At 38.5% G+C, this 24,754-nt stretch overlaps 1 protein-coding gene across 1 annotated transcript in view; it reads right to left on the bottom strand.

The window, feature by feature from the left end:
• The window catches only part of TRHDE (thyrotropin releasing hormone degrading enzyme), a 310,867-nt gene that overhangs the window by 149,333 nt on the left and 136,780 nt on the right, over window positions 1-24,754 (bottom strand). Inside the window, exons 4-5 of the mRNA XM_005305099.5 lie at window positions 17,469-17,623; window positions 10,599-10,712 (exon numbers count right to left, since the gene is read on the bottom strand). Coding sequence (XP_005305156.2) covers window positions 10,599-10,712; window positions 17,469-17,623 — 269 coding nt within the window. The remainder of the gene's footprint in view (window positions 1-10,598; window positions 10,713-17,468; window positions 17,624-24,754) is intronic.

The following is a 24,754-nucleotide window of genomic DNA, read 5'->3' as shown; positions in this document are numbered from 1 at the left end:
CTTTTAGTAGTCTTCTTTGTGTATAAGATGCTACATCTTAAACAGTAAGAAAATGTGAAATAATATTCCTTGAACAGAAAGGGCTGCAGCAGCCATCAAAAAAGCTAACAGAAGGTTGGGAATGATTAGGAATAAGATAGATTATAAGAAAGAAAATATCACATTGCCTCTATATAAATCCCATGGTACGACCACATCTTGAATAATGTGTGCAGACCTGGTTGCCCCATCTCAAAAAAGATATATTAAAATTGGAAAAGGCACAGAAAAGGGCAACAAAATGATTAGGGGTATGGAACAGCTTCCATATGAGGAAAGATTAATAAGATTGGGACTTTTCAGCTTGGAAAAGAGATGACTAAGGGGGGGATATTATAGAGGTCTATAAAATCATGACTGGTGTGGCGAAAGTAAATAAGGAAGTGTTATTTACTCCTTCACATAACACAAGAACTAGGGGTCACCAAATGAGATTAATGGGCAGCGGGTTTAAAACAAACAAAAGGAAGTATTTCTTCACACAACGCAAAATCAACCTGTGGAATTCTTAGCCAGAGGATGTTGCGAAGGCCAACACTAAAACAGGGTTCAAAAAAGAACTAGATAAGTTCATAAAGGATAGGTCCATTAATGGCTATTAGCCAGGATGGGCGGGGATGGTGTTCCTAACCTCTGTTTACCAGAAGCTGGGAATGGGTGACAGGGGATGGATCACTTGATGATTACCTGTTCTGTTCATTCCCTCTGAAGCACCCGGTATTGGCCACTATCGGAAGACAGGATACTGGACTAAATGGACCTTTGGGCTGGCTCAGTATGGGTGTTCTTATGTTCTTTATGTTCCTTATGTAAAGGGGTACTCCTTTGAGAACTGCATAAAAGCTGAATCAAAGTCCTGTGCATACAGGATAAGGATGCTGTAATGAAGGAGGGCTGTTGCTGCTTATTCAATAATGCTTTATTGAGACATAATGCAATGGAAGAAGTTAGTTAGCATGACAATAAAATAATACTTGAGCTTGTCACATAAAAAATAATTTCCAAAAATTAATATGAAATAGAGGACAAAGAATTTTAAAAAACCACTGGAATACATCCAACAACTGAACAAAAGAAATAATAGGAATAGTACAATAAGACCCATAACTGATAATTATTATACATAAGAGATCAAAGGGCTAAACATTAAAGGCACTGCCTTTGTTCTGGAACAGGCATTCAAATGGTTTGCAGATTAAGGGACTTACGTGAATAATGTTTAATATGTGTGTCCAAATCGCTACATGATTTTTTTCCTGTCAAACTAGTCAGCAATATCTTCTCCAGAATAGCTAACTTTTTCTAGCCACCAGGAGTATGGAGGGGATTTGTGTGATCTCTGGTGCCTATCAAAAGAAGTGTTTGCAGGAGATAATACAACACATTTCTAGGTGAAATTGGACTTTAGAGGGATATAGTCTCTGGAGTATCCCAAGGATGCATAAAATAAGTATACAACAAAGATCCACTGGGCATATTTAACACAAGAGGCAAAACTAACATCTCTCTGTTTGTCTATATATTTTTAACCAACACCACCCACCACCATAGTGGTTGAGCGACTCCCAAGTGTTTAAAAATAAAAGTAAAAATCTCTCTTCCTTCTCCAACTATAAGGAAAATGGCTTGATTAGCATATTTTTTTAATTTATTTTTTTAAATTGTGTGTGTGTGAAAGCACCCATGTGTACAATTTGTTGAGGGAAAGCTAAGTCAAGTTCTGCATTTATTAGTTCTAAAAGTTTTGAGAGGTCCATGTTCGTACTCATCTCTTATTCTTCCATACTCTTGCTCCAGCTCCCGTGAGAGTTCTATCTATTTCCTGCACTCAGGAGACTTTCCCACTGGTTGATAATTCCATTGTTTCAGAGAAATGTGGCTACTGTTGAAGTTTACCACTGAAGAGGGAAACACTGTCAATCGTTTAACTAAAGTTAAACCCATGGATAGCTCTGAGTATCAGAACAGAGAATCTGAAATGTACTGTCCATTCAAATGAGAGCCAGTGCAGGTAGCCAAGCACTGTGGTAATGTATTCACAGGTCTCTGCTGCTAAGCTGGAGTATTTTCAGGGTTTGTGACTTCCCCAGCAATTGTAATTATTGCTTCTCTTCATCCTTCTACATCTCAAGTATAGATGTGATTTAGTTATACACTAAATCAGTTTTGCTCCAGTTAATTTCCAAATAATAAGGGGGAGAAGGGTTGAATAAAATGGGGAGTTTTACAACAAAAAACATATCCCTACATTTACTTACTTCACTTAAAATACTGGTTAAAAAGACGACCAATTCAAGCCTCCCAAAATCTTCCACTCTGAGTCTTGTTATCTCCTTGCAGCTGCCTCCACAGCAACAGACACAGTAGGAAAATGGCTGAACACATATTTGTTCCTGTATTAGTCCCATCAGCATTGAAAACATTAGGCTTGATTTATCCTGATGATGCTGGGTCTATGTGCTAAATTCATCCTCCAAGGCCAGTACAGGCTGCTCCTCCACCAGAGGAATTCAAATCCAGTTCAGGGGACCGTAGGCAACATTTCAGCAGTTTTAAACTGTGGCTGGTCTTCCAGCAGAGCCCCTGCCATTGATTGCCAAAGATTACACTAAATCAGAACACTTTCCAGGTGTCATAGCTGTGCTGGATTTTGAAAGTCCAGGAACTGAGCTTTTCGGTTCCGAAAGCGATGAGGTCTAGGGAGTGCAGGTCTTGGGTGAATCAAGCCCATTTTGTGGGTCTGGAACAATCCTTGCAAGATTTTGTTCCTTTAAAATCGGCTTTCATGTTGTATGCAATTTTAAAACTGTAGCCATATTGATCAGAGCAGACAGCTGAAATGTCAAAACAAAACAAATAAAGCATTTGTCAACATGCATGCAACCAAATATAGAGCTATTTATGTGGCAACCAGACTTACCATCTGGAATATGGTTTTAGGTGAAGTGGGAAGTCAGGTTCAAGGAGAGGGGATCCGATGGGACAGGAGTCTCTGCCTGTGTCTTCTTCCTCTGGAGGAGTTGTAAGATGCCAGGAAACTTCGCTCCCATCCTCACTCAGGACAGGGAGAGGAGTTGTCAGGTCAAAATAATGCAATCTTTAGCAGTTTTAGCTTTGAAATTAAAGGTTTACCCAAACCCCAAACTCAGGAGATGTGAAATCACATGACCCATAGCTTCTGATAAGAATGGATATTTTATGTTTTTCCTCAAAAGGAGCAGATAATATGGAGCAAGAAGAGAACCTGACATTCTCTAAACCTGTATTTAATCATCTGAATAAACATGTATACCCATTTATGTCTGATCTCTAAGCTGCACAGAATTTAACTACTCAAGGTAGTATCCTTCACACCAACTCTTCTTGCCAAAACATTTATAAACTCTATTGGAAAAGAACATTTGTTCATGGAAATTTCTTTTCTTAGCTGCAAATTAAACTAAACTTTTGGACTGTGATGGTTAAAAGGGACTAGTAATATGTAATCAGAATGTCTTGCAACTTACCTATCCATATCCTGTGATATTGAATTATACATGAGTTTCTAGATAATGTCATATACAAAGTTTCCTTATATCATATAAATCATATACCGCCTGACTTCAGCAAGTAGTTATTGAGGGAAAAAACCACACTCTGTGTGGTATTAATTAAAGACTTTTTTCTTGGAGGCACTGGGAGGCTTTAACCAAAAAAGGAGAGAGAAAGGGAGTTTTTTTAAAAAAAGGAGAGACCAAGTCTCTCTCATTGTTGAGCCAGCATGATATTGACGTTGGGTTACAAGGATCAAGCAGACTACAGCTCAGGTCTGAAATGCCAAAATAATAATAAAAAAATCAAAAAGATTCATGTCTTAAGTCTACGTCTTCAAAAATGTTAATGATTTATCTGGTCTTTCTTGTGAATCAAACAAAGCCTAAGAACATTTTTTTGAGGAAGATAAACATTTTAGGAGGCAATTTAAGACAAAGTACATTAAAGATATGCATAAATCTAATTGCAATATTCATTTTTTTAATTCTGCCAGTGAGAATGATAGGCAATTAAGATCATTTATCAAGGACTTGAGCAGTACACTTTGAGATGCTCTAAGAATTTAATTTAATGACGTTTAGTTTAATGATTTCCCATTAATATTTATTTTTATACTCAAGTAAGTTCTCTCACCACAGCGTTTTAAAAGAAAAATGTTGGTATGCAGACTTACTACAACATGAAGCTACTGCAGGAATGTCAGAATCATCTGGGCATGAAGAACTGTAGTATGAAGGATAGCTTCAGCTCACTCAAAGAAAGTAAAGGATTACCAGCCACATGAAAAATGGAGGTTTTACTCCTGATACTTCAATCAAATGTTTCTAACAAAGAGAATATCCCCAGCAAACATGACCATGGTTTCCAAAAAAGTAGTAAGCAGATGTGGGAAAGAGAGGGCTGCCTTTTCCCCGTGCTCTACCTGACAGAGAAGGAAGACGATTCAATGCATGACACTGAGGTACTATGCCTTGACTCATCCAATAAATTTGTCACTGTAGCCCAACCCTTATAAAATAAAGGAGCAGGAGAAGACCACTGGGCTCTGTGAAATGCTTTCTCAGCGTCAAGCAAGGTAGTGACTGTTAAAGCATTTGACATTTGTGTTTGATGGATAAAAGGGAAAATTACATGCCAGTAATTCCTTTTGTCACAGTCCTCTACTCCTATCTCACTAACAGAGATATTCAAGTACAGACAGCACGATGGCTCCACCTACCATGAAACAAAGAGGTAAAAGAGCTGTCAGTAAAGTCCTATATATAAATGTCCCTGTCTGCCTCCTTTTCTTCCAGAAGTGGCAAACCTGCCTCAGAGGGGCGGGGGGTGAAATGTAGGATGAGAGAAGACAGGACTATGTCAAAGGGAATTACCAGTGGGTACTTTTCCCTTGTCATCCGTCCCTCTTCTGTCATACTGCTAACAGAGACACCTACATCTACTACCCCCAGCAGGGGCAGGTTGACCTTCTGATGTCACTTGTAGGAGTTTATGACAGAAGAAGCCACCAGGATACAATCAGATACAGCTGGTACTGCCTTGCTTGCCTCTAATATGAGAGGCTCACCTCTCACTGATCATGAAATGGCAACAAATTTAGTCTTTAGGAATTTCATATACTGGCCCAGATGGTAGTTATGTTAGTGGCAGTTTTCCTCTTATAACAGTCCTAAAATCACAGAAGTCATTGTTTCAACTTTCTGGACATTCAAGAATGAGATTAAACAAAATTTCAAAATGCAATATCTTGGGGCAGAAAGGGTTAGCAGCAGAAAATGGGAAGAATAACGGGTTAATTAATATGAAACTCAGTGTTTACCTTAGGAATAATACCCAGCGGGAGGCTAAAATTCACTTCTTGGAAAAGAACTGAAGGTATTGGAGCTGATAATGAGGATGCTCAGCTCCCTGATCTGCCTGTTTGCCGTTAGCATGACCAAGAAAGCACCTTGCAGGACAGGAGTTTAAGAAAAGCCCCTCCCAGAGATTAATAGAAAGGCTCTCAGTAGACTCTTCAGCATGAGAGAGGGCCTCTGCGGTGACAGTCATGGGAGGAGAAGATGGAAAGCCAGATCCACTATAAATGTAAAGCAAGTAGGCCCACCACACTAAGGAAGATTGTACAGGAGGAGACAAGGAAGAGAGTAGTTTCCTCAAAGGGGTGGATAGAATATGCCATGCTAAGCAGCAAGGATTTTAGAGGCCTCAAATGGAGTGCTATCCAGGGGGCCAGGTCCACACAGGATGTGACATGCCTCAGAAAGTGAAGAGTAGACCAATTCAAAGTATGGGGAAGAGGCAGAACCTGAAAGAGATAATCCAGAGTAGCCTGAAGTCAGTCCTGGGAAATGAAAGTTTTCACCACTCTACTAGATGTCTTGAGTGGTTTAGCACTCAGCAGGAAGAACATGGTGGCTCGAATTTACTACAGCCACTGGGGCCAGTGTGGAAGCAGAGAAGGAAGAGGTCTGCTACCGTAGGCTGGCTGACTAGCTGCAGAAGTGGACAGGAACTGTGCTGCCTGATTCCAGAGAGCAATAGGAGATTGCTCTTTAAATTTAAAATTTAAATTTAAATTGGGGTGGGGAGTGACACAGTAAGGCAGGCAAACTTCTATACATCTTGCAGTCTATAAGGATTATGGGTTCTAAACCATGCAAAAGGCACCACTTCATGGGCAGAAAGGGAAACAGTGTGATGGACTGGAATATTTCTGTGTCCATTTATGTAATTTTAACTGCCAAGATATGTCAAGGACAGACCAAGAGCAGCTGGTTGTAATGCCTGACACCTCCCTGCAGGGGTAACACAAGACTCATTAACTGTGACCATTTTCCAATCAGAGGTCTACCCCTACGACAATGATTTTGCTATAGAGGGTGGCCAGGCTGAAGGAAACTGATTTGCCCAGTTTGGACTCCAAGTGGGCTGGGACTTCCTGACTAACCACCTGATGGGAGTTCTAAAGCTGAGCAGTTGGTCACCTGAACAAAAGGGGAAGAAACCTTATTTAAGGAAAGGATCTGCTCCAGGCTCCCTTTTTCTCAATGGCAGACCATCATCAGACATCAGGGTAGAGAGCAGAGAACGTTTTGTTGTTTTCCTAAAGAACTATAATTTTTCTGTGCTTTGAGAGTAAAAGTTACTGCAGGTTTAGGAACGCCTATACAAAGCCTGTTTCTTTACTTTACTTGACACATGGTCCCCAAGGAGTTAAACTATAAACCAAAGCACTCCATAGCAAGGTGGAGCTTGGTAGGGACAGGTGGGAAAGGGAGAGGGACATGCATAAGTGGCTGGAGAGGCTTAAGATGTGAAAGCAGCTGTTTTAGGGACAAGGACAGTTGGACTGTAGAGTTCCAAGGAAGGGGGCCAGAAAAGAGGTCTGTTCCCGAGGAGTGTGCCTTAGAGGCCCAGAGCTAGAAATGGCACCTGGATTCCACCTAGACCCAGCTGGCTTGGAAGCATGTGGTATCCCCAGGTTGGGGCCAATTACTACAGACTGGTGACCATCAACTAGGGGGACTCAGCCAGGTCTGTAACAAGATGGACTGACAAATCCAATCTCAGAGCCTATAAAGTCTGGTGACCCAGCTGGCTCCTTAGGCGTCTCCCCATATAGATCTCTGAAAGAAGCAAAGGGCTCTTTGCCCATCTTCTTGCTTTTGCAAGATCTTCTTATCCTTTACCCCTCTTCAATTCTGTTTCCTTCTTCTTTCCTTTCATCTGTCTTCTCTTTGATCTTGGGTCTAGAAGGACAGATAGTAGTAGAGTAAGAAAGAGAAGGAGTAGGGCAGGACTATGGCTGTATACCGTTAAGTATAAGGAAGCAAAAGTGAAGGAATGGACTCAGACCTTGTATATGGAACTTGACTGAGAGATTTTTTTATAGGTGGAGACTTTATGCTGTTGGTCCATGAACGACTGATGATATACAACAATGTATTTTTTTCTCCTAAAGCTAAGACTTACCTTCCTGCCTTGAAGCCCATCTGATACATGGGATGATGAGATTACATTTGAATTCAAGAAATATAGCAATGATTTAGTATTACAAGAGACATATAAGATTTAAGCTCTGATTTAGCACTTTTTAATTTTTAATAGAAGGGTGATGAAATATGTCTCAGGCATCATTTCATTTTGAGGTATCTTTGCAAACATATAAGTAGGAGAGGGCTTCTGCTTGAAAAGCTTTATAAGATAGACAGGAAATATGGCAGCACTGGAAGATTGATTTGGTTCACTGTTTTTAACCGCTGGGATGACAAGTCGTATTAGAAATTGGCTACTAATTGTAAATTTAAAAAGTGTAAGTTATTTCCTATAAAAATTCTTTGTTTTCCTATGTTAACTGAGGGCTGAGCAGTAGAGAGTGTTAGTGCATACCATTGCTAAGGCTATCTTAACAAAATGTACCAGCCTTAGTCTTTTACTGATGCCTACACCAGTCCAAAAAGAGATATGATAGCATATTCTGTAACAAACTGGAAGGGAGTAGTATTTGATACTTCAATCCCCAAGGTTTGAGGATCAGAGGAGGATTACAAGAGTAAAATTTTAAAATTGTAAAAGCAGGTCAACTTTCTACCTTTCCCCATTCTTTGGGAAGAGATTGGATTTCATTATATTATTTTTGGCTTTCCTGATGCAAATCATTTTCAAAGCCTTGTGTGATCATATTCAGTGGAACCTTTTATGCGTATTTCATAGGTCTGAATTACTGTTGAAGCAGCAGTATGCAGCCGCCTATGTTGTTGCTCTGGTTATTTAAGTAACATCATTATGAGAAATAGTGCTAAAGGTTCTTGGTGTTGCAACTGATTTCATGTCGCTTGTAATGTGTACTCCTTCACTTTTGAATAAATGGAGTTGTTTGGAGTAGTTTTTCTTTTGCTAATTGCTTCTATTTGTTGCTTAGTCTTTTTAGATGTCAGAATAATCTTAGTAGCACATGTACTCTTCACTGATAACAAAAAAATAACCAGAATGCCAAAATCTGATAGCTGTAGCCAACTTTTGCTTGTTAGTCCTACCATCTTTATAAAAAGAATGAAACATCAAATTATTAATTCCCACTGTAGTCTGTAAAAAACACCACAGTAGGATGCTGTACTGTTTAACTTGTCATGTGTTCTATCTTGCCACCAGTTTTCTAACTATTTAGATGTCAGTATGGTTATTTTGGTATCTAAGGCTAATGATATCAGAAGCCTCATGAAAAGTTTATGTCAACTCTCCTTTTTCATTTAAAATAACTTGACAGATAGATATTTTCCAGGCACAGCCATTTTTCTGTTATTAATTCTAATTCATGCACTGCATGTTTCTGATTTCCAAGGTTTAACTGTCATACTTTGTTCAACCCACATACCTTTTGGTTCTCCAGTATGTCATTTGCATAACACTGAACATTACATTCACTCCACAGGAATTCTCAAAAAATATTCTCCGTTCAAGATGACTTCTAAAGCAAAGTTATTCTGGATTTGTTAAAGTGATTATGTGGCGAACAAATGACTATGATGATTCAAAGATAAAAACCAGTGTATGAACATTGTAGTCTATGACATTTCCCTCTGCTAAAATCATCAAGAGCTGCCAGATTCCATTGCATTTATAATTAGACTGATTATATTGTAATTCAATATGTGTTCTTCAAAAAGAGGAAGAGAATGAGTTTTATTACACCCAAAGCTAGGTGAACCCAACAAGCTTACCTATGTGAGGCAGATGTCAGTTCAAGTATAGATTTATTTTGCTTTTTTCATAATGCAATTATAAATCAGAAATGTTACACCAAAACAAATTAAACATGGCACAGAATAAAGAAATCAGACTTCAAACAGAAATGTCCCTAAACCCAAAGAGTTCCCTTGTACAATTATTTAAGAGTTTGTAGTTTATTTAATTCTTAATTATTACATCTTGGATTTACTTCACAAAAAATGAGTGGACTAAAGCTATGGAGCTAAATTCAAGAAGTGGCAAAACAATTTCAGAAGTTAATGTGCATGAGTTTAATGAAAACATTCAAATTACTAAATCTAAGTTTGAAAATCTTTATCCTACAAGCTGTATATATATATAAAAAACTGTCACATAATGATACCTAATATTATCAGCTCAAAAGAGAGGCAAGATTATAAAGAATAAAATAATTCATTCTTGGGACATTACAAAATAAACAGATACCCTGGACATGCTCACAAGGAAGGTATCTCTTTTATGCCTGTAACTCTCACTAATTTTTATCTTTCCTTACCATTTAAGTGGTCAAGGTATTACACCTTCTGATATTCAAGAATAAAATAAGATATAAGTGGGAATGACCTAGGCACTTGATCTGCAAACAGAGGGACTCAAAAGGGATGACCCAACTTGTACTTCCTGGCTCTTTCACCAGTGGGCCAATGGTTGCTGCACACGTTTCAGAAGACAGAAGTTGATCCTATAACTACAGCTATATGACTGCATATGACAAACTATGCTCCACAGCCCTCAGTATATAGATTAATATAGAATGCTAGATGCCCAAAACAACAATACCATAACAGCTAATTTAGAAAAAAGCATAATATTGCAGTAATATATTCAGTTTCACTGTATGGCTTACCTGAATCTTCCTTCTCTATTTATATTGTTACAACTAAAAATGCAATGTTCTGAGAACCTCAGAAAACACTATCGAGATCTTTTTTCATTAATATACAGTTTTCAGAAATGGTTGGTGTTCAATCACTACTACTCTAGTATGAAATGTCTTTGAATGGAAAAGTGGCAGTTATTTTAACATTTGGTTATGATACACAAGACCTTATTCATTTTGTAATAAATGGCAGATTACACTCTTGGAATGCTGTCAAATGATTTCACACCCACTGATTTTGCTTTATTGGACATCTGATACTTGCTCGCACCATTTGGTATTCTTCAGCAGACCCTGACTGTAACATAAGCAGGAGTATAACAGGAAAACAACCTTTCAGTGGAGTTTCCAAACTAATGAAATAACATGAACTTACCATATTCCAGCCTGGGTAGAGGTAGTCTGTCCCAACAAATTCAAAATAGTGAGCAAAACCTTCTTTTAGCCATACATCTTCCCACCATACTGGAGTCACAAGGTCACCAAACCACTACAAGGAAAGTCCAATCAAACAACATAAAATGTTGTTTATATATGTGTGATTTGTACACAAAACCACCATTACTAGGTTTATTATTAATAATAATGACAATATTTTACACTTATATCACACCTTCCATACAAAGATCTCTAAATGTTTTACAAAATACCAGTGAATTAAGCTTTACCTGTGAGTTAGGTAAGTATCAGATGAGGAACATTAAGTGTCTTGTAGTAGGTTGTACAAGATGTCTCTGGAAAATTAGGAACAGAACCTACATCTCCCAAGTTTTAGCCTTTTTCGCTTTCTGTAAGGACGGTCTATTCAGATCAAGTTTGTTCACTGGAATAACATTGGGAGCCCATTTTTACAATGGTGCATGAGTATTTGACTGTGTGATACCCACTGATGTTAATGGGAGTTGAATGAGTAAATCATTGTGCACTACTTTGAAAATATATCTCAATGTCTCTGAAGTGTTTTTTTTTCTGAATGAATAACCAAAGTCTGTATGTGTAAACATCACTGATAGTTTTTTTATGCAATTAGAAAATGAGGTGAAGCTAACATGAGATAATTTTGAACTTTGCATGTGGTCACAAACTATTAAAATAAACAGAGACAGAACAGCAAATGGATATTCTAGAGAGAGAATGATTCATGTCAGATTACAGAATCAGCTACTGATGCTGCAATTAGAATGGTGAGTGTATGAAAAAAAAAAGAATTGGGCAGTGATCTATTTGCGCCCATAATTATGGGTTTGTTTGGAAACTCTCACTGGGGTATGAATGAGCTGCCTTACATTTGTGCATCACTATTCATGAAAAAGGAATGGTGGTGGAATAGAGACAGGTATAAGTGCTGTGACTGGAGATTGTGGGTGCAGTGAACAAGGGAGGCAGTACCAAAGTGCATACCAAAGAGAGGTTAACATTATCAGATTGGCAGTATTGGGCTTCAGCAGCCAAGAGCTAGTACCTGAATGAGTGAAGATAAATGTAATGAAGATCTAGGAAGAGAACTGCAGATGGGGTTGACAAAAGTGATCTTGATGATACTTTTTATGCCAACTGAGAGTGAAATTAAGAGAACAGTTAACGGAAACCCACTGATCAATGACTCTTGTTATTATTTACATAAATGCCAACAATATGCTTAACTCTCTACAAGACCAATAAGGCAGTCCCTGTCCAAAAGAACTTACAATTTAAAAGATAGATAAAAAAATACACTGCAAATCCATATGCACACATAACATACTCCCAAACTGTGGAGAGTTAAGGGAATATATTTTGACCACAAATAATTTATGATGAAAAAGGATGAAATAATGTGTGATAGGTTTATATTTATGGGTTATGATAAGACTATTCAGCAAATACGAAACAAGTATTAGAACTAGGCAAGGAGATTGTGTTTTAAAAACCCTAGGGTTAAAGTTGTAATACTGAAATACCATTTGTTAACACATTTTCTTATAATTCAGGAAGAATTAATAAATTTTAGAAACATTGGGATGTTATTGATTAGACTAGATTAGATTAAAGTAAAGTATATATAAAGCAGAAACATATTTTCTAATATATTCAAAATATTATTAATCATGATATAGCATCTCATTTTTTACCCAATCTTACTCCTGGGAGTTTTTCCTGTTTATCAAGTAATAATTGCAATAACAGGATTACAGGTACTCAGTTTTGATCATCCAATAAAGAAATATTTCTATAGGTATGAAAATAGCATGTTATATTTATATGAATCACAGTGTATTTTCTTAAACATTCTTGTGGATTGTCAAATGTCAGAAAGATTGCTAGACCTCTAAAAACACCAATTAATAAACACAAATGTAGGAAGGTGATATTACTTTTCCAGTTGTTAGATGTCTGACAGGAAAACATTATCCTATTAGCATCCTACAGCTTGTGGGTACTGAACAGATTTTTAAATTGAAATGAGGAGGAGAAACAAAGATAGAATGAGATTTAATCAGAGGGAGGCAATTTAATTTTTTTATTAGAATATTGCCACTGCTTGAATTGAATGAAGATTATTATTTGTGGGGCTTTTGGAGGAAAAGATTAGTATGTACTGGTTGAGATAAGAAAAGTGCTGAGGATATATTTAATAAGGGTGGGGAAGGCTCTGTGTACTTCTTACATGTGTACTGGAAGCATACCTTCTTTTCTCTTTTTCCTTGATGATTATTGAACATTCACAGTGGTTTGGGGATTTTATTTTTTGCTTTCCTTCCTCTGATACATGTTTCTGTTTAAATTATTCAGTTATTATATTCTGTTTTGTATTTGATCATTTTGATCAATTGTCATCAGATATTACGTTTCTTGAATTCAACTGATTTTCTTCTATACAAAGGGTGCAGTTCTGACCTATCTGTAACATTTAAATATTATGGATCACCTACCCTGTTTGAACTTCTTTAATAATATTATATTTGTATGTGATGGTGGGCAACTAACTTAAGTTGATATCAATATCTGTGCTATTGATTATTTTCCTGTTCATGACCTGTGATCAATATGATTCTTTCTCAGACGATGGATTTGTTTGGATCTGGAGCAGATGCTTTTGTGTGGAAATAGTCTGTATTTTTCCACTTGTTGTTAAGTATTTATTTAATTATATACAAAAATATGTTAAAAGAACAGGAAATTTGAAATGTCAAACAATCAAAAGTTAGGAAATGCCAGAATTGAAGTTACGCATGGAATCTTAATCAGCTCCCCTAATGCATACGTATTATGACAGTTTTGCCAAGCAACACACAGAAGCCAATGGCAGAGCACAGAAATAGAGTGAATTCTCCTGGATCACAGTCCAGTGCCCTAAACACAAGGAAACATTTTTTTTTAAAACCCTCTGCCTCAATTCACTGTCCATCCCCAAAACTGAATGATGTCGGGGTCCTGTAGGACAGCACAGTGTGAGGACACGTAATTAAAGATGTGTATAAACACACAAGAGGACCAACTAAGGTTGCTTAGACAATTTTAATTCTAGCATTTCCTAATTTTTGAGTGCTTAGTTTTGTAATCTTCACATTCTTTTAAGAGATTATTTTTAAATGCATTTGCTTAGCTTTTTGAAAACAAAAAACTGAAAAGGGTAACTTCCATCATGTTTACCCCTGCCACCTTTCAGTGTAGGTTATCAGCAGGATTTTAACACAGGACCTTTAGCTCTGAAGCACAAATCTGGTGACAGCAATGGTTTGTTAACCTCTATGCAACCCAGCCATTAGAGGATGACATAGAGCTTACTTTCCCAGTGGCTTACCTAAGAGGTAGAAAAATATTTTGAATGCTGGGGATCAGGATTCCTACTTCTGGGGGTGAGTGTGGTCTAGTAGCTATAAACGGCACAGCCAAGCACACAGATCTGGCACATCCACTCTGTAAGGCAAAGCGGCTAAGTGGATGAGACTTATGTCTGCCACGTCAGAGATGTGGCTTTTACTATGTCTGCTAGAGGTAAGGTTGTGCTTCCTCTCAGGTATCCTATCTGCAAAATGGGGATGAGAACTAACTCAAAATAAAAACTGTGAAATGCAATGAATTATTAACCGCACTCAGTTGAAGAACACCTTCATGCAGGCCAAAGGGTATTTTGCAGCTTCTGCGTCGACTGTGTGCCATCTTGAGCTGTGTAGAGTGCTCTGCGGGGCCTAAGAATATACTAATATAAGCAGGTCTGAATGAGCTCTCCTCTGACATCTAGTGATGCACTGGGGGAAAAGACTTTAGGAGCAGATCTTATTGCATAGACATACCTACTCTGCCTAGGTGTTTAGCAGACAGACATGCTTTGCCAAAATGGTCAGTTTTGGCTGGTTTGGGGTTACAATTCACTTTAGCACTGAATGCAGGGGTAATGAAATGTTATCCTTATTGTATAACTAAGAGCAGCAGAACTATACTTAGCATGCCCTGACTGAGGGGGTCACTCTAAACTGAACCTCGCTTGCTAAGGAGGGGGTAGAGATCTCACTGAAGATGAGAGGGGATGGGTATGAGTGTTCCCACCTATTGGTGTGGATGCTGCCTAAAGAGTCCTATACACCATTTGACCCATCCCTCTCCAGTGTTTAAAGGTGAGCTGATTGGATACAATTCAGAGTCCTTGTTTCTGTTCAGTGATTACCAGAGCTGAAATCACTGGTGACAGTGTTTCAGTGGGGAAAAAAATGAAGAGGCAGCAGAACAGAAGTTCCCTGTTACCCAGTAAAATCACTAAGAACTCAGTTAAGTGGGGGGACCTCCGAACACGGCACTGCAAAGGAGGCAGTGAGAGGCACGCAGCAGCAATGATAGTAGTGGCAGAGAGGTGGTAGCAGTCAGCCACTGGTGGCAGAGATAACAGCGGCAGTTCGTGTCCCCTTTTGCAGGGTTGGAAGGTGGACTTGTGAATGCACCTCTGAACTCTCAACCAACTGTGAGTGGGGTGCAGTGGAGGAAAAGAGAGGAGTGGTGTGTGAAAGGGACATTTGTTCAGACTTTCACACCGCAAGGTGGGAAACTTAGGCAGAGGACACTGACCAACATAATGTGGAGTGCATGTTTGCTTAAGTTTTCATGCTTTTGAATCTGGTAGTGGTGTTTTCCCAAATGAATGCTGGATTCCCTTTCCCTTTTTAATAAACATTTCCTTTTATTATACACTGAGTCAATGCTTGTGACTGGGAAAGTATCACCTCTTAGTGTCACTCCAGGGTGGTGTTGAGTTTTCCCAGATTACGGGGTGGGAACACAGTCCGGTTCTGTTTTGTATTGTAAAGAGGAACCCCTATCTATTGAACTCAGCACTTGCTGCTGCTGCCTCCACCTGGCAGAAGGATTACACTAAGATAAAACCAAAATGAAGCTGCTGAATAAAAATGGTAGAATAAATAATCTGAGCACAGATGGTCTTATGGTTAAGGCACTGAATTTAGGCAAATCATACTCTCTGTGCCTCAGTTACTCATCTACAGAACAGAAATAATACTTCCTTTTTTCTGTTTTGTCTATTTAGACTGTAAACTCTTTGGGAAACTCTCTCTTATTGTGTGTTTGTACAATGGTGCCTCTGGGCACCACTATAATAAAATGACAAACAATGATGTGGGCTGGAGGGAAAAACTTATAAGGAAACAGTAAAAGAGCTAAATACATATAGAGGCTCGTTCTCATTTGCACTAAGGCCATCTTCACCGCACTCTGGCAATGTAAGCGGGCCTTAAAGTAAACAAATGCAGTTTTCACCCCGCTGGCATTAGTGTAAATGAGAATCAGGCCAATAAACTTGGCAAATTGTTGATGTGATAATTTACCACAAACATGTTAAGTATGGATCAGCTTGGAAGGAGAGCAAACTATCTAAAGTGGCACAAGGGAAAACTAGAAGTAATTAGAAGAATTTAAGAAAAAGGAAAATTTAAGCTAACTATACGGGAATAACGTACAACACTGAGATTTATTGAATTGTAGACTAGTATCCCAGGGCAGTGATGGGAACTCTGTAATTTCAAACATTTAAAACAATACTAGAAAAAGCATTAGAAAATGTACCATAGAGAGGGATCCTACACTAACAGATGGGATAGACTAGATGACCCGATATGTATTTTTTATCCCTAATTTCTAAGGTTCTATGATTTTTACAGTCTATTGTCTACTGCTTTATTGTACTATCTAATAAAGAATTTATTACAAAGTAAAGGATCATACTGAGATTATATCAGCAACAAGCTCCAAGAAGCATATCATGTTTTAGTTGAGGACTCAATTTTTACCTACACTTTCAATGTGAAACATGAATATGAATTAAACATTATAATTTCCAGGTTTACCTATCAGAATACGCATTAGAAAGTTACTATTTCAATGTTATTTTTTATTTTGAAAAAGTACTAAGAATGGGCACTGCTTTTTAAAAGATCCTGTGTAAAGTCACAGATGTAAGCCACGCTGATTACACAGTAGGATTTCATTCATTTTAACCCAGAGGCTATTATTATGCCTGTTACCAGTGCAAGAAAGGGTTTCCTGTCCCTGTAGCACAGTTCTTTAATAACATTTGCATGCAACTCAATATTACTGAACACTCGTAATGTGCTTAGTTCGAGATAAGAAGATGGAAAAGAGAAATGCGAAATAAATTGTAATATGGGTTTATTGCAAAGTTTCCTAATTTATACGAGAGTTTCAATACACACAGAGACAAAATATCCATCATTTGTGAAAGAGGGTCAGTGGCAGAATAAAAAAATACTGCTTCTTAAGTATGTGTGTGTTGGGAAAAGGGGACTATCAAAATGATTTCAGCCAAAGCAAATTTTGACATGAACATCAACTCAACCTAAATCTGCTACAGTGCTGTAATAAATCATTTTATATGGCTATCAATGTACTTACCATTTATATACACACAGCACCATCATAATAATCAGAGGAAAGGGACAAGTTTGCTACAATATTGGTTGAACACAGAATGCAGGGAGGCTAGTGGGTGGCAGCATTCACAACCTAAACTCAACATTAGAAAGTTTATTCATTCCCACTCATTTGCTCTTTTGCATTGTATCTGATTTTTCTGGATTTCTGCATTTTAGTGACATATCTTAGAGGTCTCCAAGTTATTTTCAATACAGCTATAACAAATGTGTGCAATTACTTGTGTAAGAATATCAGCTTTGAAACAGAATACATTTGCTCTCTCAGGCTTGTACCAAGTTCTCATAACTGGTTGCATGTCTCATACCTGGTGGCATAGTTCATGTACAATAACCATGGTGACATCCAGTAAGTAGGATATAGAAGAAATGCTTGGATCTAGCAGTATTCTTTGCTCCACAAAAACACTTAGTCCCCAGTTCTCCATAGCAGCATATGGATGCTTAGGCACAGCTAATAGATCTAGAAACAGAACAAAATGTGTTTTAACTTGCTTGTGGAAGCTATTATGCTCTAAAGTTATTGTAAGTAAAAGCTATAAATCATTATTAGGAGTGTTTTTCTTAATAACATCTGTGTAAAAAGTAAGCTGTTCATTTGAGTTCTCCCCTTACAATATTATCTATAAAAATCATTTTAATAAGCATTGTTTTCTTTCATTCTTACTTCATTATTTGTTCTCTCATATTTTATGATTTCCACCTTGTAACACAGTCAATTATTGGATTTTTAATGGGAGTAGATTTTGTATATATTATTTACCTTTTAAAATATCCCCTCTATTGCTTATTTATTTATATTAATGTATTTAATTCCATACATGCCTTACATGCCCCAGGTGCATTACACAAAATAATAACATAGACCTCTACCAAATACAAAATGAATTTTATTCCTTGATGACATTGACTTAGCCGGGGACATCTTGTATATCAAAGATGCATGTCAGTAAAGGCAATGGGTGACATCCAGGGAAGTGCTGAAGTAATACTTCACAATAACTACCTTCAAGATGACAGGTGACCATTCAAATTAAATTCTTAAAATAGAAGGTACGGTACATTGAAGCCCCATTCTGTGAGTAGTATTACTGGCAGACATGCTCTGAGGGAAGAAAGAATTCTGACAATTTCTCAAATGTATCTTTCCCTATTTCTCTTCCTAGGATTCCTGAAACCACTGGACTATTCCATAATGACTCAGAGGCTAACAAAACATAAAGATGAGAATGGGGCCGGTCTTTATGCAGACAGCAGAAAGAGGGCAGGGGACTTCTCCCAATAGTATCTGGGCTCAACAAGTGGGCAGAGGAGAATGCAAGGTCCACTCAAACTTGACAGAGATTTTACTGTAGAAAGGTAAAAAGTAATGTAACTTGCCTTATGGATGGGAATAAACCTGGGTTTACTGGAGGATGACTTACTTGGCTTCTCTACCCAGCAGAATAAAAGTACTATATGGCTAACAATAATTCTATCAACCCTAAAATATACATTTCCCAAGGTTGCTTATTTCAGGTATAGGAAGCATACAGTAATATGTGGTACAATAGGCCAAGAAAATGGGCCACCAGTGGGAGTCTCACTTCAGAGATCGAAGAAACACTGTATGAATTTAGAACTTTGGCATGTGCCAGTCCCAAGTAGCTCCACACCCAGGTGATCATAAAGTAATGCCCAGGCTTGCCTCCATTGAAGTCAAAATAGTCACTGTCCTTGGGAGCAGGAGCAGACGCCAGTAGCTACTTCAATATTCAAAATAGCTAGAAGTATTGGAATTGCAGAGTCAGGATGTGATGCTGTGTGATTAAAGATGACCATTTATAGCTTTGATATTACCACTGTTCTACAACTGCAACAAATCTTGCACAGAATATGTAAGGTATCAATGGAAAAGTTACGATTTGCTAAGTATGATTATCTTGTTTATAGGCACGTGTCATCTTTGTATTTGAACTTATGAATATTGGCGACGTACTTGTATCTAAAACATGTTTGTTCCTGGCTGATACACCCCAGATAGAATTTACATTAGGGCTAGACAGCTATTTGTTGATGGCACATCAAGGACGCGCCAATCTCATAATGAGCCATTGAAGAAACTCATCCTATCCAGATATCTCTTCCTGAGGATGCCTCAAACAGGGGTTCAATGGCCACTCCCTGCAATTCAGCAAACCATGTTGAGCCAGTAACTTCCCAGGCACCTGGGCTGTGGGCTTTGTTTGGGACAGTATATTCCCAGGCACATGATAGAGGATATAAAAGACACCTGAGCATCTCCATTTTGCCTCTTTCTTGCTCTAATTCTCTGGACTATGGATTTACAGGTAAAAGGAGCATCTTGAACTATGAATTGAGGATTTTCCAATCTTCTGGGGAAGTTAGCAGAGAGATTTTTGCAAATCAGCATTCTATTCCATCACTGCTACAAATCTGATACAAGGACTTGGTAACCATTTGTATGTATATGACCTATTAACCATTTATAACTCTCTTCTTTTCTTGTATTAATAAATCTTTAGTTAGTTTACTAAGGATTGGCTAACGGTGTGATATTTGATAAAATCTGAAATACATACTGATCTGGGGTAAGTGTCTGAGCCTTTGGGATCAGTAAGAACCTGGTGAAATGGGTTCTAATATTACTATATTAGATGGGTCATCTGGATGGGAGCCAAGGGCTGGAATGCCTAAAGAGGACTGTGTTTGGCTTCTGTTTAACCAGTGTGGCACTGCAGAAGCTCTTTTGTTATGGGTTTGGTGACCCTAATTATAGAGTAAACACCAGTTTACCAGGGATGTATGCCCTATTTCTTGCAGTCTGCCCTGAATGTGGCATTCTCAGTGTTGTCTATCCCAGGCATCAGGTCACACAGAAACTTCACCGGTATGTAGAAGTAGCTATTCTAATAACAAAAGATCTACCATTAAACAAACAAAAAAGTGTGACTCAATACTCCTAGACCTAGCTGCTATAGTAACTTCAAAATAACATTTTTTGAAACATTTTGAAGTGTACAGATCGTTTGGAATCACTGCAGTTCGTTATAACTGACATGAGAAATGACAAATCTCTGGCCATCATGCAATGAAGGAATAAGGATAATGGTTTTTTTTAATTACAGGTACAAACAATTGAGCCAAAACAGAGAAACAAAAGATCCTGGGTGAGATCCCAGTGAGAGTGGTGATATCCAGGCCTCACTGAAGTCAATAGCAAAACTAGCATTGACTTCCAGACCCTCCCAATCTATTGGAGAACTAACTGCTTTGCTAACAGTTAGCAGGTAGATTGTTAATGACAGGACACCAAAGCATTTATGAAGCCTCAAACTACTCGCATGTTAAAAGTTAAGCATGTGCTTAAGTGCTTTATGGGACTGACAAAGTGTTAACATAACATAGAATGCCTGGGGGCCACGCTGGTTTCCAAAAATATTGCTATGTTAATGCTCTTGGGTGCATCTGTGTCCTTCCTCCCATCCGTGGGAGACGGGAGAGATTCCAGAAGACTGGAAAAGGGCAAATATACTGCCCATCTATAAAAAGGGAAATAAAAACAACCCAGGAAACTACAGACCAGTTAGTTTAACTTCTGTGCCAGGGAAGATAATGGAGCAAGTAATTAAGGAAATCATCTGCAAACACTTGGAAGGTGGTAAGGTGATAGGGTATAGCCAGCATGGATTTGTAAAGAACAAATCGTGTCAAACCAATCTGATAGCTTTCTTTGATAGGATAACGAGTCTTGTGGATAAGGGAGAAGCTGTGGATGTGGTATACCTAGACTTTAGTAAGGCATTTGATACAGTCTCGCATGATATTCTTATCAATAAACTAGGCAAATACAACTTAGATGGGGCTACTATAAGGTGAGTGCATAACTGGCTGGATAACCGTACTCAGAGAGTTGTTATTAATGGTTCCCAATCCTGCTGGAAAGGCATAACAAGTGGGGTTCCACAGGGGTCTGTTTTGGGACCGGCTCTGTTCAATATCTTCATTAACGACTTAGATATTGGCATAGAAAGTACACTTATTAAGTTTGCGGATGATACCAAACTGGGAGGGATTGCAACTGCTTTGGAGGACTGGGTCATAATTCAAAATGATCTGGACAAATTGGAGAAACGGTCTGAGGTAAACAGGATGAAGTTTAACAAAGACAAATGCAAAGTGCTCCACTTAGGAAGGAAAAATCAGTTTCACACATACAGAATGGGAAGAGACTGTCTAGGAAGGAGTACGGCAGAAAGGGATCTAGGGGTTATAGTGGACCACAAGCTAAATATGAGTCAACAGTGTGATGCTGTTGCAAAAAAAGCAAACATGATTCTGGGACGTATTAACAGGTGTATTGTGAGCAAGTCACGAGAAGTCATTCTTCCGCTCTACTCTGCTCTGGTTAGGCCTCAGCTGAAGTATTGTGTCTAGTTCTGGGCACCGCATTTCAAGAAAGATGTGGAGAAACTGGAGAGGGTCCAGAGAAGAGCAACAAGAATGATTAAAGATCTTGAGATCATGACCTATGAAGGAAGGCTGAAAGAATTGGGTTTGTTTAGTTTGGAAAAGAGAAGACTGAGAGGAGACATGATAGCAGTTTTCAGGTATCTAAAAGGGTGTCATAAGGAGGAGGGAGAAAACTTGTTCACCTTAGCCTCTAAGGATAGAACAAGAAGCAATGGGCTTAAACTGCAGCAAGGGAGGTTTAGGTTGGACATTAGGAAAAAGTTCCTAACTGTCAGGGTGGTTAAACACTGGAATAAATTGCCTAGGGAGGTTGTGGAATCTCCATCTCTATTGGATATTTAAGAGTAGGTTAGATAAATGTCTATCAGGGATGGTCTAGACAGTATTTGGTCCTGCCATGCGGGCGGGGGACTGAACTCGATGACCTCTCGAGGTCCCTTCCAGTCCTAGAATCTATGAATCCTAATATAGGTAATTTCAGGAGTCTTTCAAAGCCCATGGACATGGTAGTAAACATCTAACCTATCATAGGGTTCACCTCAGTGCTTGGAAACATTCACGTTTTTCCTAACGGATCGGCGGGTAGTGATAGATCTATTGGGGATCGATTTATCGCGTCTAGTGTAGACACAATAAAATCGATCCCCGAGTGCTCTCCCATCTACTCCAGTATTCCCCCGCCACGCGAGGCGCAAGCGGAGTTGACGGGGGAGTGGCAGCAGTCGACTCAACGCCATGCACATGCCGCGGTAAGTAGACCTAAATACATCGACTTCGCTACTCTCGTAGCTGAAGTTGCATATCTTAGGTCAATCCTCCCCCCTAGTGTAGAGCAGGTCTGAGAGGGATTGGATCCAATGCACACTGAAGTCAACGGAAAGACTCCCATTGGTTTTGATGAGCTCTGAATCAGGCCCTGAAAATATTCACCTCCACAAAATGAAGGACCTCTTTAATTGTCTTCCTCCTCTTGGTGATTTGCAATTGCTGTTATATAACTAGACTATTCTGTCAAAAATCTGAGTGCCAATGGATAAGTGATATTTTGCAATGGGAGATCTTGATTCTGTAGATTTTGTTATTGCTACTCACATGGCCATTGTCTTTGAATAAAACTTCCGGTATATGCTTGATCTTGTGACATAAGAAAGGAATCCATATCCATAACAGGGAATTCAGTAAATTAAACGTTTGGTTCAGGAGCCACAGTGTTTCAGGTTCAAGTCCCAACAAAATAATCTGGTTTTACTTATTACACAAATAGGAAATTAGGGAAGGTATATTGTGTTGCTGAAGTTGCCATCCATTAAGATTCCTTCTGTATTTTTTTAAGGAACAGGGTGAGACACAGTTCTATCTTGACTTAACACAACAGCAAAAAAAGGTGATGATGCCCATGTTTTGATAGAAAGACCTTTCAAACGTTGTACTGCTAGAGACAGTTTTGTACTAACCACAAAATCTGAGCGGCTGAATATATAATAGCTACTGTGTATGGTACATCCAGTTATTCCACTACCTATTTAATTAAATTCTTTGTAAAGCACTTGTGAATGTTTGATTATGTGGAAATTGCTGTAGAAATAGAAGTGCTTGTTATTAGTGGCAGAGAATAATAGCCTCATACAACAGAAAACTGTTACTTGAGATTTCCTGATACAGCAGTGCAGAGAATCCTATGTTCTACTGACATAATAGAGGGCTTCCACCTCTTAACCTTCACAAAGACTAAATTCATGACTTAGAGGTAAAAACTATACAGTCAAAACAAAGTCACCAGAAATGAAATAAAGGAGACAAGATGCCAGATCTTGACTCTATAATGTACTGCACTGTCAAATGGTAAAAATACAATTATTCAATTGCAAGGAAAGCATTTGGATGTGTTTGATTGACATTCATCTCGCTGAGTGTCTAATGGAAAGCATTAACAATAAAAACTACATGTAACACCACAGAATCTTATTTCCAAATATTTAATTGTCTTCATAATTATGTGAGTTCAACATTAGTATATAATTGCCTAATTTTATTAGTGATTATAGTCATGATACAAAATAGAAACTGTCAATTTAATATTAAACCATTTAAGCTGGTCTTAAAGATCCTCTACCCTAAAAGTTGCATTCTTATCCTTACCTATGATACTTACACTCACACACCTCTGATTTTGGTTTAATCTGAACAAATAATGGTGCTTTTTCACTTTTCTCATTTAATTATGCCAAATCCCTTGACACCCACAACTGAGAAAGCATGAGGTCCTCATTCCTGCACAACTGAAGTCAATGGGAGCAGGATCAGACTCTAGGTGTGCTTAACTGGAAAGCAAGATTCCTGCCCCTCAACAAGAATGTCCTGCATCTGGGACTTTTCTCCCATTCTTCTGTCAGTCTCCTGCATTCTTCCACTAACCCATCGGCTTCTCCTTTCCCCCCATCAAGACATTCCTTATCCAATGAGAAAGTCGTTGGAGATACTTGTATACATTTTTATTAGTGTTATATATCTCTCTGTGGGTTTGGTGGTTATTGTACTGCTGACTGAAAAGTAGCTAAGAGTTAAATCCTGTAGGAACTCAAAACAATGGCTGTGGACAGAGTCCAACTGCCTGGAGCTCTGATTGACAATACCAGTAATCCACTGCTGAAGATGACCTCTACCCCATCTGGAGAAACACATAAACCAGTTTGACTAGGTTCAGGAGGCCTGCTCAAAACCTCAGGAAAGCTTCAGGTGGGAACTTTCAAACAACGGACTTTTGAAGGGATAAAAGACAGCTGGTGTCCTGAGACAGACAAACACTGACTGGTGGGTCTACCAGTCTGGGAAGGGTGAAAAAAATAGTAAGAGAATACAAAATCTATACCTATCCAAGATGCTATGCTCTCTTTCTCTGGGATGCAAATTTACTTCAAGCCTCTGGTGTCAATTTGGCAGCTCTGGGACACTGCTACTTGTGCATGTCCAACAGGAAGTAAAACCTTAACCCCCAAACCAGCTATTCATACTCTTTCCTCAACCTTTTTTGAAATCTTGGAACAGGTGGATGTAAAAGGTAAAACTGCTTTCACAAAGCTTTAACTTCTGTGGCCAGCATATATTAGCAAATCACCCTAGA

This window comes from Chrysemys picta, chromosome 1 (assembly GCF_011386835.1).
Source record: "Chrysemys picta bellii isolate R12L10 chromosome 1, ASM1138683v2, whole genome shotgun sequence".
Classification (NCBI taxonomy): Eukaryota; Metazoa; Chordata; order Testudines; family Emydidae; genus Chrysemys; species Chrysemys picta.
The sequence above is the reverse complement of the archived record's forward strand: the minus strand, read 5'-3'. Positions and strand labels throughout refer to the sequence as shown.